This window comes from Bidens hawaiensis, unplaced genomic scaffold, assembly GCF_021521415.1.
Source record: "Bidens hawaiensis isolate Kalapana, Puna unplaced genomic scaffold, B.hawaiensis_p1.1 tig00024530_1, whole genome shotgun sequence".
In the NCBI taxonomy this organism is placed as follows: Eukaryota; Viridiplantae; Streptophyta; class Magnoliopsida; order Asterales; family Asteraceae; genus Bidens; species Bidens hawaiensis.
This window is the reverse complement of record NW_027493880.1, coordinates 332,183-344,234: the sequence shown is the minus strand read 5'-3', so window position 1 is coordinate 344,234 and position 12,052 is coordinate 332,183. Positions and strand designations below refer to the sequence as shown.

The 12,052-nt window shown below is 36.1% G+C and overlaps 2 protein-coding genes and 1 pseudogene across 3 annotated transcripts; 1 reads left to right on the top strand and 2 right to left on the bottom strand.

Annotated features, from left to right (window-relative positions):
- The first annotated feature begins 672 nt into the window (after positions 1–672).
- Positions 673–2,944, top strand: LOC143569541 (cytochrome b561 and DOMON domain-containing protein At5g35735-like). Its single transcript, XM_077055423.1, has 3 exons — positions 673–1,299; positions 2,116–2,370; positions 2,475–2,944. The coding sequence occupies exons 1-3, from the start codon at positions 688–690 to the stop codon at positions 2,784–2,786; spliced, it is 1,179 nt and encodes a 392-aa protein (XP_076911538.1). The 5' UTR covers positions 673–687; the 3' UTR covers positions 2,787–2,944.
- Positions 2,945–3,150: 206 nt separating this feature from the next.
- LOC143569539 (putative MO25-like protein At5g47540) lies at positions 3,151–6,669 on the bottom strand. The gene is made up of 9 exons (XM_077055420.1): positions 6,265–6,669; positions 4,626–4,787; positions 4,415–4,533; positions 4,182–4,350; positions 4,043–4,102; positions 3,910–3,975; positions 3,516–3,659; positions 3,331–3,433; positions 3,151–3,263 (listed from the first exon to the last, which is right to left on the bottom strand). The coding sequence occupies exons 1-9, from the start codon at positions 6,370–6,372 to the stop codon at positions 3,151–3,153; spliced, it is 1,044 nt and encodes a 347-aa protein (XP_076911535.1). The 5' UTR covers positions 6,373–6,669.
- Positions 6,670–9,621: 2,952 nt separating this feature from the next.
- On the bottom strand, positions 9,622–11,683 carry LOC143569538 (exopolygalacturonase-like; annotated as a pseudogene). The gene is made up of 5 exons (XR_013141757.1): positions 11,515–11,683; positions 11,201–11,426; positions 11,041–11,125; positions 10,414–10,929; positions 9,622–9,910 (listed from the first exon to the last, which is right to left on the bottom strand). The product of XR_013141757.1 is annotated as an exopolygalacturonase-like (transcript).
- Positions 11,684–12,052: the final 369 nt, after the last annotated feature.

Genomic DNA, 12,052 nt, shown 5'->3' with positions numbered 1-12,052 from the left:
ACCCGAAAAGTATATACTTGTTTATCCGAACCATATGCTTGAAAAATTTTATCTTCCCTTATTTTATTGTCAAGTAATTCTTCATTCTAGTAGGTTTATTATTAATGTGAAAATTAATGTTTCTTTTAATCAGGGTGTTGTAAGCTATTGATCATGAAATTGTTTTATGGTGATGATACGTGTATGCAATTTATCATCGATCGATTAATAAGTTGTAGTTGCTACTTGCTAGAAACATAAACAAAAAAGTAAAAAATAAATAAATAAATAAACTTTAAAATCTCATTTATATTGTGAAACAAGCTTTATAACAAATTAACAGGTATACAAAATACCAATAGTTACTCATACGCCAATGCTCAACCTCTAATTAGTAATTACACGTACATAATTAGGTCAGGTTCATGTCACAATGTCACATCCATTACTAGTCTCATGAACCATCTAATATGTAGTTAAAAAAAAACAAAAGATACTTTAATAAACAAATAATAAAATCTTAAGACGTTGATTAATAATTAATTAAGCACAAGATGAAGCCATCAGTTAAGCTTTCCGTCATCTTCCTCTTCGACGGCTAACAATAAACTCATCACTTTATATAATAAACCTTCATACTTGCAATCTCCTTCCAAATCATTCACTTTCATTCAATCTTCAAAACCCACAATTAAACACATATTCAAAATGGGTAAACTCTTACCACTTCTTTTTACCATATTAATCTCAAACATAATCATATCATCAGCACAAGACTGCAACTCTTATTCATTCACCAACAACGCAATATTCGCCTCATGCGTTAGCCTCCCAGTTCAAAACTCTCATCTCCACTGGACCTACCACCAGAGCAACGGCACAGCCGACATCGCGTACCGTCACACGGGCGTGTCGACATCCACATGGGTTGCATGGGGTTTGAACGTGAACGGAGGTGGGATGGTTGGGACTCAAGCGTTGGTTGGGTTGGTGGGTTCGAACGGGTCGGTTCAGGCGTACACGTCGGCGGTGTCCGGGTACAACACCGGGTTGCAGCAGAGTGCGTTGAGCTTTGATGTGTCGGGTATGAGGGCGGAGAGAGTTGGTGGTGGTGACGTGGTGATATATGGGACCTTGGCGTTGCCTGGTGGGAGGACGAGTTTTACTCAGGTGTGGCAGATGGGTCCGGTGACAAATGGAGCTCCGGGTCAGCATGCTTTGGGTTCGGAGAATAGGAATTCGGTTGGGACGGTGGATTTTGTTACCGGGCAGCAGGGTGCTGGTGGTGGGGTTGGTGGAAATCTGCTTCACCGGAGAAACGTAAGCCTTTTTAATTGCTATTATTTATTTTTGTCATTCAAAAGGGGGTGGCGGCACAACTTGCCCGCTTACTTGACTTTTTATTGTAATTGAATCCTTTTATTTTTAATATGAATTAACAACCACCAACTGATAAGTCTTTACTTATATTGTTATTATTATTTTATTACTTTATTACTTTTTTTTATATTGGTTTGTGATCTGTAGGGTGTGTACCGGTCGGTTTTGGGTTGAAACCGAACCAAAAACTAAAATTTTGTTTTTGTGTTTTTTCAAAATGTTTTTCTTTTCGGTTTTAGATTCTGTGTTTTCAGTTTGTCATTTGAGTTTGAAACTTTGAGCTGAAAAAAATTGGTCCAAAATAATGAATTTGGGCGTTTTGGCAAATTACTTAGGATTAAAAAACAAAACAGCTTAAATTTTTACAAATTACTTAGAATAATAAAAAAAATGAATTTGGGTGCTTTGGTAAAAAACAAACAACTTAAATTTTTGCAAATTACTTAGAATAAAGAAAATGAAAATCTATAAATTCAGTTCAATTATTTTTTTTCAGTTTTTTATTAAATGCAAAACCAAAACCAAAACCAAAATCGAATTGCAAGTTTGTTTTTTTACCAAAACACAAAACCAAACAATGTTTTTTTTATGGTTTAGATTTGGTTTTACGGTTTCAAAAATGGTAGCAAAGCCAAAAAGAATGTTGTTTGGGTGTTGTATAACATGAAAAAAGTGGCTATTTAGATTTCATTCGCACTGTTGTACAACTGTACATATTAAGGGTTAACAATTAACCAACCTTTGTTAATTTGACAGACTCATGGAGTACTTAATGCTGTGAGTTGGGGTGTATTGATGCCAATGGGAGCCATGATTGCAAGATACCTTAAGGTATTCAAAGTGGCTCATCCGGCCTGGTTTTACATCCATGTTGCTTGCCAAGTCACAGCCTACGGTGTCGGTGTTGCCGGATGGGGCACTGGAATCAAGCTCGGGAGCGACTCTGAAGGCATCAAATACACCACTCACCGCAACATCGGAATTACCCTTTTCGCCCTTGGAACTCTACAGGTATAACATATACCATAACCATCTATTTTGACATACTTAACATGTCGGTTGGGTAACAGGTCATAACAGGATTACCGAGTAATGCGTTTGTGTTAATGATTTAGGTATTTGCATTGCTTTTGAGGCCGAAGCCCGATCACAAATACAGGATATACTGGAACATCTACCACGCGAGTGTAGGCTACACGATCATTGCACTTGGAATCACTAACGTGTTCAAAGGGCTCGATATTTTGGACCCCGAAAAGAAATGGAAGCATGCATACATTGGTGTGCTTATATCTTTGGCAGCCATTGCAGCCCTTTTGGAAGCTTTCACATGGTTCATTGTTATAAAGAGAAAGGGAGAAGAGAAGCAACATGGACATGCAGGGAACGGTAACGGCTATGGCCATGGTCATAGCCAGGCGGCATAGAGGTTTTCTGATCTATATTTGGTAGATCTTGTTTATATGTTTTTGTTTTTTGTTTTTGTTGAGGATGATTATTTATTAGAAGTTATTATATTCTTTTTTCTGATTTGTATTCCACATGGGTTGTAACATACTTTTTTTTATATATACATGTTTGTTTTTACTTTATACCATCATAAAAGCAAAAACAGAATCCTGGTCTATACAAAATACCTGATTCAATTGCAGAATCAGAAACAAAGATGACATACAATTTGTTCTTGTCACCAAAAGTAAAACAGGAAATAAATATGAACAATGAACACTTTTATCTACCTTTTTTAGAGAGCGCTATACGATTAGTGCAATATCTTTGCAGTTAATACGGTTAACAATTGAGTCCATCACATTCCACATGACTCTCACATTTTTCACATTTGGGCACAAGGTTTTCGATTTCATTTCTCACTTGAGCTTTATCAGCTTCAAACTCCTCATCAGCTGCACCAGATTATGACTTCATAATCAGCTTTTATCATGTTTAAATAAATAAATTATTATTTTGTACCCTTTTCAAATGTGAATTCACTAAGGAACCGAAGGAGCTTGCTTCTGTTTGCAACTAGCACATTAACAATATCCTGCGGCTTGTTTCGATTTGCAGGGAAAAGCTGTTAAGAAAAGTTTGGTAAATCCCATTAGACGGTTTAAAAACCTACATTACGGTAATATACATTATATGATTATATCTACCTTAAAGACATGGAAAGCTTCCAACTGTATGGTCTTGTTTGAATCCCGAAGAAGATTCATAAGAAGTCTCATGTTTTCCAATGAGCTCACATACCGCACCATGACAGCTGTATTCGAACGATCCAGCAACATTGCTCCTAACAGCTAAAAATAATAAAAGTAAACGTTTAATCATGAGAAAATTAAATTTCATATATATCCCTGCAAACTTCTGAAATATTGTATATTGCCTTTTTAACATCAAATTTATCAATTTCATCAAAAACAATTTCGAGAATGACCATTTTAACCTTCTTTTTCTAAAACGTTAAATTTATATATTTATCCATTTAACCTTAAAATTTTATATTTACCCACATTATCCCTCTAGAGATTAATTGCATAAACAGTAGACCTTAACAGCATTCCGTCTAGTGATGTAGTTAGAAGATTCCATTAACTTGTTATACTCCGTGAAAAACTGCAAACGATCCATTTAGTCAAGCAAAGTCAGAATTAGAGAGTAATTTATGAATAATAATACTTGCCCAATCATAATTATTATCGAGATATTCAGCAACAGTTGATTTGTGCCTCGTTAACAGCTCCTGGAATACGAATGAAATAATAAGATTAGAAACCCATACAATGATATCACGAACATAACACATACACATGGTACATAACCTTAAATGTTGCTGCTGCATCCGATGCAACGTCAAAGTTTGTATCATGTTGATAGCTAAAGAATGTTTTCATGTGATCCGACTCCAAAATATATTTTGCAGCCACTTGATGACGAATACAGTCTCGCAAAATTGCACCAAATGATATTGCAGTTTCCGGGTCATCATACCTGACAATTCAACATTTTGTTAGCTTTGACCCATTAACTAAATAGATCAATATAAGAGGCTTACCCGGGTATCAATAAATCAAGAATATCCGTATGTTGTTCGAAATATTCAGAAGCAACGTAATGGCCATGAACTCGTTGCCTTTGTAGATTTGCAAGCACATGAGTGATATCTTGACGGGACTACACGATACCAAAGTCATTGTTATTAACAGTAACACTATAAAAAAGATTAAAAATTAGAATTGTTGACTGAATTACTAAATGTTATATACCCCAGGATCCAAATTAGGAAGGTGAGCGATCAGAAGGCGTAATATATCTTCCTTGAAAAACTCCTGGGTTAACTTTGCACACGCGTCTTCGTGTGGCTCTGACATGTCGTCGCCATATAGTACTATCTTCACTTCGTGAATGAGTTTTGTTAATTCATGAACCTATAATATTAAGACGTGCAAAATGTATAATATTAAGTGTGACAAAACGGGTTGGATCGGGTTGAGATGATAACCCTACTTGAGATATCTAAATAAATCAACAAATAATTCTACAATTGCTAATTAATTTCCAACATTACATCAAGCTCAGAATATCATATATATACATACCATACGCCCATACTATGTATCACTAGCATAAATAGTGTGACATGTCTAAATAACATGACAATGCAAATTCATAATATCAAGTTGAAGTACTTGTCAAACCACTTTCCTATAATATTATTTATATACTAAAAATATCAATGTTGTTGATATTGATTGAGTTCGAGGGACTTTCGATTACTGAATCCATCCATAAACCTAGACCCCGATAACCTTCGTAACCAAAGTGTCACGACAACATCCAAGGGTCACCCTTGGATTCTTAGGGGGGCAAGGAAGAGGCTGTTATGTTAGTTGTAGCGCGCCTTCCCTCTTTATAACACTTCAGAAAGATTTTGCATTGCATTTCTTATGATGACCTGGTCGAGAGAGTAAGATACATCGGTGTAAAAGATTGATCCCTTTGGATCTTGGTCCATGATGGCCTTTTTATTAATAGAACTGGAAGAGGAGGAAAAGAAATAGCTTATGGTGACCATCTATTTGAGTCGATCATTTCGTAGATCTAATTCAAGTTTTTTTATGCAGTGGAAAGGCCTTCAAATCTGAAGTTTTACGCTTAAAGGAAGAAATGTTCTTGGTGGATGCAGGACTTGGGACCGCCAGAATGATTATGCAGGATGAGCCTAAAGGAGTTCCAATCAACCGAGCCACCAGGTTTGAGAATAAGGTGGGATTCTATAGCCTATGCGCCTGCATCTGATGAGATAGAAGTAGGCTCTACTTACTATTTATACCGGAACAAACGGTTATCTCGATTCATTAGAAATTGGACAGGTAAGGAAATTTCTGGTTGAGTTACGTACTTACTTAAAAACCAATAAACCACAGTTTCAAGAAATAATATCTTCTACCAAGACATTTACCGAGGAAGCGGAAGCCATTTTGAAAGAAGCTATTCATGAACAGAGGGAACGTTTTATACTTCAGGAACAAGCAGCCTAAACAAATTGATCAACCCTTTCAACCATTTTTTCAATAAAATAAAAAGGGTACTCAAACGTTTCGGATTCAAATCATGCAAAATTGATTTTTTGATCTCGAAATCTAAAAAAATATCTGGAAAAAAATCGCGTCCAATAGGATTTGAACCTATACTAAAGGTTTAGAAGACCTCTGTCCTATATATGATTGTGCATTGCGCATGACTGAATTCAAAAAACATCAAAAGAAATGATGTTTATTGTGATCATTGAAAATAAAGGATGCAAGACGTGATTTTGTAATATACTTAAAGACGAAAAAGTGCAATCTTGTCTACGTACAATAAAACTAACAGTTTTGGTTTCGGGTAATCATGCATGGTTACCTTGTCTTGGCGCTTGGCTTCAAGAACGTCGGGATTTTTAAGAAGGTCACGAATATGGTGGACGAGCTCAACCGGGGTGAGGGGCTTGGGTTTGAAGAGTGCCTTCATGTTTTGATGATGAACAATGCGGTTTCCCCTTTGATTATGAGTCGATTAATTGGTCGGGAATCCTCCGATCAACGAAACAATTAGAATAGAATGAATATGAGGGGGATCAAATTTGGGACATGGATGGTGGAGACGGAGCTCCTAATTACTGATTCGAAATAATCAATTAATATATGATCCATAGATTATTACTAATTTTAGTACTACTTTCTGAATAATCCTAAATTTTTATACACACACGATCCTAGTAACAAATACTCATATAAGTACACACATAAATGTGGGGATGATTTAGTTTTATGAAGGTCACCTTTGTTTAGCTAGATTTGTTTAAGATAAATGAGAAATACATATAACCATTCTTATAAATTTGGAAGTCTAACCTCATAAGTCAAAAAAAAAAATTATAACTGGTCCCGAAGAAGATCAACGTGCTCATGTGTAAGGCGAATATGGATAGACTGGCGACTAGGGAAGGCCAATGTTTCGTTCTATCCTGGTGCCCTTAGTTAACTGTGGTTTATGTGAAGAATGCCTTGAAAATTCCAATCACCTACTCACCTCATGTAATATAGCATCGTCGGTTTGGAGTTTGATTAGCTCATGGTGTAATACCCCTGGTCTTCGTGTTTTCTGTTCCGGACTTACTTATGTTACATACCTCAACTCCCCTTTGCCATAATAAGAAAAATGTGTTAAATGGTACTCTAATGACAACTTATTGGTGTATTTTGTTGGCAATGAATGAGGTTATCTTTTCGGTAAAGACTCTTGTTGAAGCACGTCGAAGCCACCTGAGCCTGTTGTAGTTCAGGCGAACGGAGGCTTCAACGAATTTTTTGTATTTATATTCGGTATTTTTTTTCTTTATAACTTGTAAACTAAAAACTATTACATTAAAACAAAATAATCACAAGCAACAAATGATAATAGTCTAGTACAAGATCATCGGACGTCTAGTCAACAAATGTCCAATCAACTCATTACGAAGGTTTCCATGTACCTCGCGGTTCTTGATATATATATATATATGTATGACATTTAGGAGTTTCTCTTCATCAGTGATTGTAAGTTCGGGTCATGGGACATCATCTTGGAAGTTTTGACAAATGGTCATACATTGATTATCAAGAATCATGTTATGTAGAATTAGACAAATGTAGACGACATTCATTATTTTCTCTCTTGACCAAATCCGTAGCGGCCTCGCAATCAAATGAAATTTTTTTTTTATAATTCCAAACACCCTTTCAGTATATTTTCGTGTTGATTCGTAAAGTACTTTCGTTTGTCTTCAATTGAAAAGACTCATAAGCTTGAACAAGTGTCGACCATTCGTTGTAAATGTCATCAACTAGGTAGTAGCCATGCATACTTGAATTGTTCACCATTTGCACAAAACACTTGAGCGGGCTCAATCCCGTCAATAATGTCATCGAATATCGGCGACTGTGCGATAACATTTATGCCGTTATTTGACCCGAAAACACCAAAAAATGCATGCTAGAACCAAAGATATTGGGAGGCTACTGCCTCAAGTATATAGTGGGGCCAGGGTGATCAGCCCGATGGACTGACATATCCAGGCCGTTGGACACATATCTCATCCAACATGCGTAAAAATCGAGGTTACCAACTATTTCGGGAAACCAGATATGTGTGTGTGTGTGTGTACCATAACGGAAAAAATGAAGTGAGTCTCGCACAACGTTTTTAGATATTTTTAAGTATTCATTCATTGCGTCTAATGAAAGTCCATACTACGAAGAGCAACTATACATTTATGCACATTGGTGAAACCGGGTCAACCTTTTGCATCTAATCTTTGTTGAAAAATGATACCGATCCAAAAAATCATTTGCTAAACACATAAATAGCTGTCTGCTCATTCAAAACCATCGCCTAAAATGATGTTTGTCATAAAGGGGATCAGGGCTAAAATAGTAGCGTACCAAAGTTTCGTTAGCGCCCACTCGATCACAATCAAGAGGTGATTGTCTTGTTAACCTTTGTCGCCTTTGAAACGTTCAACCAACAAGTGAACCATTATTTACCCCATTTAAAAAATAAGGTCGTCTTCCTCGGAAAAATCAGATGAAGAAATGAATTACATTGCATTTTTTAGTTTATTATTGGGTGTGTTGGAGAAAAATGGGTAGAAAAGGGAGTTTTTGTTGTATATATGAGGTATGTGATCATGTGTGTGAACATGGATTTATAAAGAAAGTTTGATTATTATTTTTAATGCGTTCGACGGTTAGTGGCACGTTCCACGAGAAATTTCCCACCCAATGGATCTATTCCTCACGCGAACCGGCTCATGACATACAATCGAACGTGCGTGGTCTGGTGTGAGTCGTCTACATTGCTTGCGTCATTCATTCGCAGCTCTGCTAGTCCGCAACACCTAGTCTAATTCACTAACATTTTAGCCAGGCTTTTGTATCAAATTTGAACCAATTACCAAATACCAGTGGCCAATGGGCTCGCGTTAGAATGCCAAAGGGGCACATTTTAATTTGATTATTTTTTTAAAAATAAAGTATTACAATAGTAAACTTATGTTGAGTATGACACTTTTCCCTATTGGGCTCCAAATGAATTTGCCCCTTGGCATTATCCATGACAAGAATCGAGTTGTAACTAAAATTCATATATGTTGTGCTTGCCTCACTTATTTTAGACAAAAAGTAAAATTGAAACATCTAAGGAAAATGAGGTGATTTAATTAAAAATATATATACATTTTTTGGCCAATGAAAATATCCAAAGTATTATTGTACTAATTTGTTGGGTGGTTATAAAGGTTTTTTCGAAGAATTTCCTCCATAGAAATGTCACAAATTTGAGTAGTGTTGGTTGTTCAAAAAAAGTACTACTAATTTTGTTCATATACACGTGTGCAATCTTAATAATTTGAACTTATTATTTTGGATGTTTAATCCTCCTTGTATGCATGTATTCGGTTACTGTTTTTGCTAAGTTGCTAAGTGTGTGTGGTGCGTTGTTTGAGGTAGCAACCCCATACAAAATTTAGGCTATAGGCCCATTGAGACTTGCTTTCACTTTTTATATATACATTACGTTTGTTATTTAACAAGTGATTTCACCAAAGTTTGATCACAAGACGTCTAGGATCTTCAAAATTATTGATCTTAAATTAAATACATATATACAATGAAGAAAATGATGTTGAAAATGAACAATCATTGCCCCAAGATTCAGACAACCAGAAATCAAGGGCAAGCATATCTAAAAACTAACAATTACAACCTCCAAGAAACTTGGATCAAGCCGCGGAAGCAGCAGGAGTACAGCCTGGAGGGTTAAGTTCGCCTTCATAAATCGGCTTACAGTTATGGCATTCTTGAATTGCTTTGCCTGCAGGACCTTCATATGTCAAATTAATACCAGAAATGTGCACATTCTCACATCCATTGTTAGCCGTGCTGCATCTAAGCTTTACAACTTCTGGCGTATTCGCTGTTCCCACAACATTCTTGATGTAAACGTTGTGAACCTTAACCAGCGAGGGTTTCTGTTTTATTCCCATAACAACATGAACCAGATTAGATAGATGCACGGTTGGATAAGGCATAATATATATAATTAGCATATTATATACTTTTGGAAGCATGGGATAATATATTATATATAAGCATATAATATATCTATATTTTAGTATTTATTTATTATTTATTATTTATTTTTTGGTGTTTTGTTTGGTTTTTAACATCCTTCTACCCATGTAAGTGAACTTGACTAGTTCACTTGGGTGGCAAGCGAACTCCACGGAGTTTGGTCAAAAGTTGTAAGCGGCGAGTTAAGTTTGGTGAAAAACTCTGAGTTAGCATGTTAATCAAGCAAACTTGCCGTATTCACTTGCCACACCGGTGAGCACGAAAAGAAATTATCAGAACTTGCGTTGATTAGTTCGCTTGCAGAGGTAGCGAAAATGCTAGAAATTCAAGAACTTTCATAAACGCCTAAAAGACTTAGCTGAATTCTAAACTACCTACTGCTAAAAGAAATAATGCATACTTCTTTTACGCATTCACCATGTGGGCAATATTCTTGCTCGATGATAATAGGGTTGTTAACTTTTTCCATTTTAAGATCTTCAAAATGCATTTCGGTAACCTCCCCCGGCTGCGAATCAGGCCATGTTTTAATCCGAACACCGTTCTCCGTGCCTACAAACGTGCAATTCTTCACGTTAACTCCAATCACCGGCTTCTCACCAGTGTTTTTACCCAAACTCCCCACACTAATGCCATGTCCCGGGCCACATTTCACTCCTTCAATGTTCAAGCTTTCACATCCATCGCCGATTGAAATACAATCATCACCGGTTTCAATAATTGAATTCTTGATCGTGATGTTTTTAGACCATCCAATGTGGATTCCATCGGTGTTGGGGCTCTCTGCGGGTGCAATCACGTGGAAGTTATCAAATGTAACATTCGTGCATGTCATCAAGTTCACATGGAAGTTTTTGCTATCCTTTGTTGTTATCCCCGTAATCAAAGAATCCTTGACGAAGTTAAAGCTAAGATTCTGTGTCAGTTTAACGCATACTGTCGTTAATTCATGTATTCCTTAAAATAAAATAGAGTAATATATATAGTGACGTTTTCAGAACCAATAATATTTACTATATACGCATACATATTGAAGGGATGGTTTGACGGCCTGTTTCAGGACATTGTTGCCCATGCCATAGCTGCTCCAACACCATCTAACATACCCGTACCTGAAACAAAATTTCATGATAATGTAACTAAATTTTATAAAATATAAAGATTTTTTACAACGTTACACTTTGTACCTGATAATGTCATGCCTGTTACATAGCTAAATGTGATCCACTGGACCCCTTTTGGAATGGCCGCAGGATCTTCGGGGCCTACCAAAGTTCCATCGATTTTAATCTCGATCGGTGCCTTACACGGTCCTTTAAACTCGACCACGTTCAACAAAAATCGGCCTTTTGGAATGATCACTTGGCTCGGTTCGATTGCAGCACATGCCTTTGCCCATGCATCATTCAGAGCCTAAATGTTAACAAAACCAACACCATTAATTAATTATTATTTGAGAATACTATAGATGTGCAAGAAACAAGCATGATTATTAATTTACCTGACTAATCTCCCCATCCGGCTTTGCACCTAAAGTTGTGATATCGAAAACTTCAGCCTGCGCGATGGTTATGAATACGAAAACCGTGAAAACCTGACATGATTTGGATCTCATTTTGGCTAGATTTTTGGATTTGGATTGAATTACGATTGTATCTGCAAAAAGATATTATTATATATGGTATGAATGATGTTCCTATTTCTATTAGGTATGAATGATTTTTGGATTTGGATTGAATTACGATTGTATCTGCAAAAAGATATTATTATATATGGTATGAATGATGTTCCTATTTCTATTAGGTGATGTTTTGGAAAATCGAACGAGATCGTGGTTGCTTTAATATGGTGTGTAAGAAAGGTGCTCAACCACATACTTCGCGTATGTATAATTAGAAATTAGTTTCAATTTTTTTTATTTTTTTATTTTCAACTTTTTAAGGTGTGATCTTCCATTAGATTTTTATTTGGTCACGTGATTTGTTAAATATCTAGTATAAATTTACACTATTTTAGTCAAAACATACGACTAAAAGTAT

Excerpts from the sequence above, each read along its gene's own strand:
- LOC143569541 (XM_077055423.1), top strand. The coding sequence starts at position 688 with ATGGGTAAACTCTTACCACTTCTTTTTACCATATTAATCTCAAACATA. Across the intron at positions 1,300-2,115 it reads ATCTGCTTCACCGGAGAAAC|ACTCATGGAGTACTTAATGC; the intron begins GTAAGCCTTTTT and ends TTAATTTGACAG. Across the intron at positions 2,371-2,474 it reads TCGCCCTTGGAACTCTACAG|GTATTTGCATTGCTTTTGAG; the intron begins GTATAACATATA and ends TTAATGATTTAG.
- LOC143569539 (XM_077055420.1), bottom strand. The coding sequence starts at position 6,372 with ATGAAGGCACTCTTCAAACCCAAGCCCCTCACCCCGGTTGAGCTCGTC. Across the intron at positions 4,534-4,625 it reads TTCCTAATTTGGATCCTGGG|TCCCGTCAAGATATCACTCA; the intron begins GTATATAACATT and ends GGTATCGTGTAG. Across the intron at positions 3,976-4,042 it reads TCGATAATAATTATGATTGG|TTTTTCACGGAGTATAACAA; the intron begins GCAAGTATTATT and ends GATCGTTTGCAG.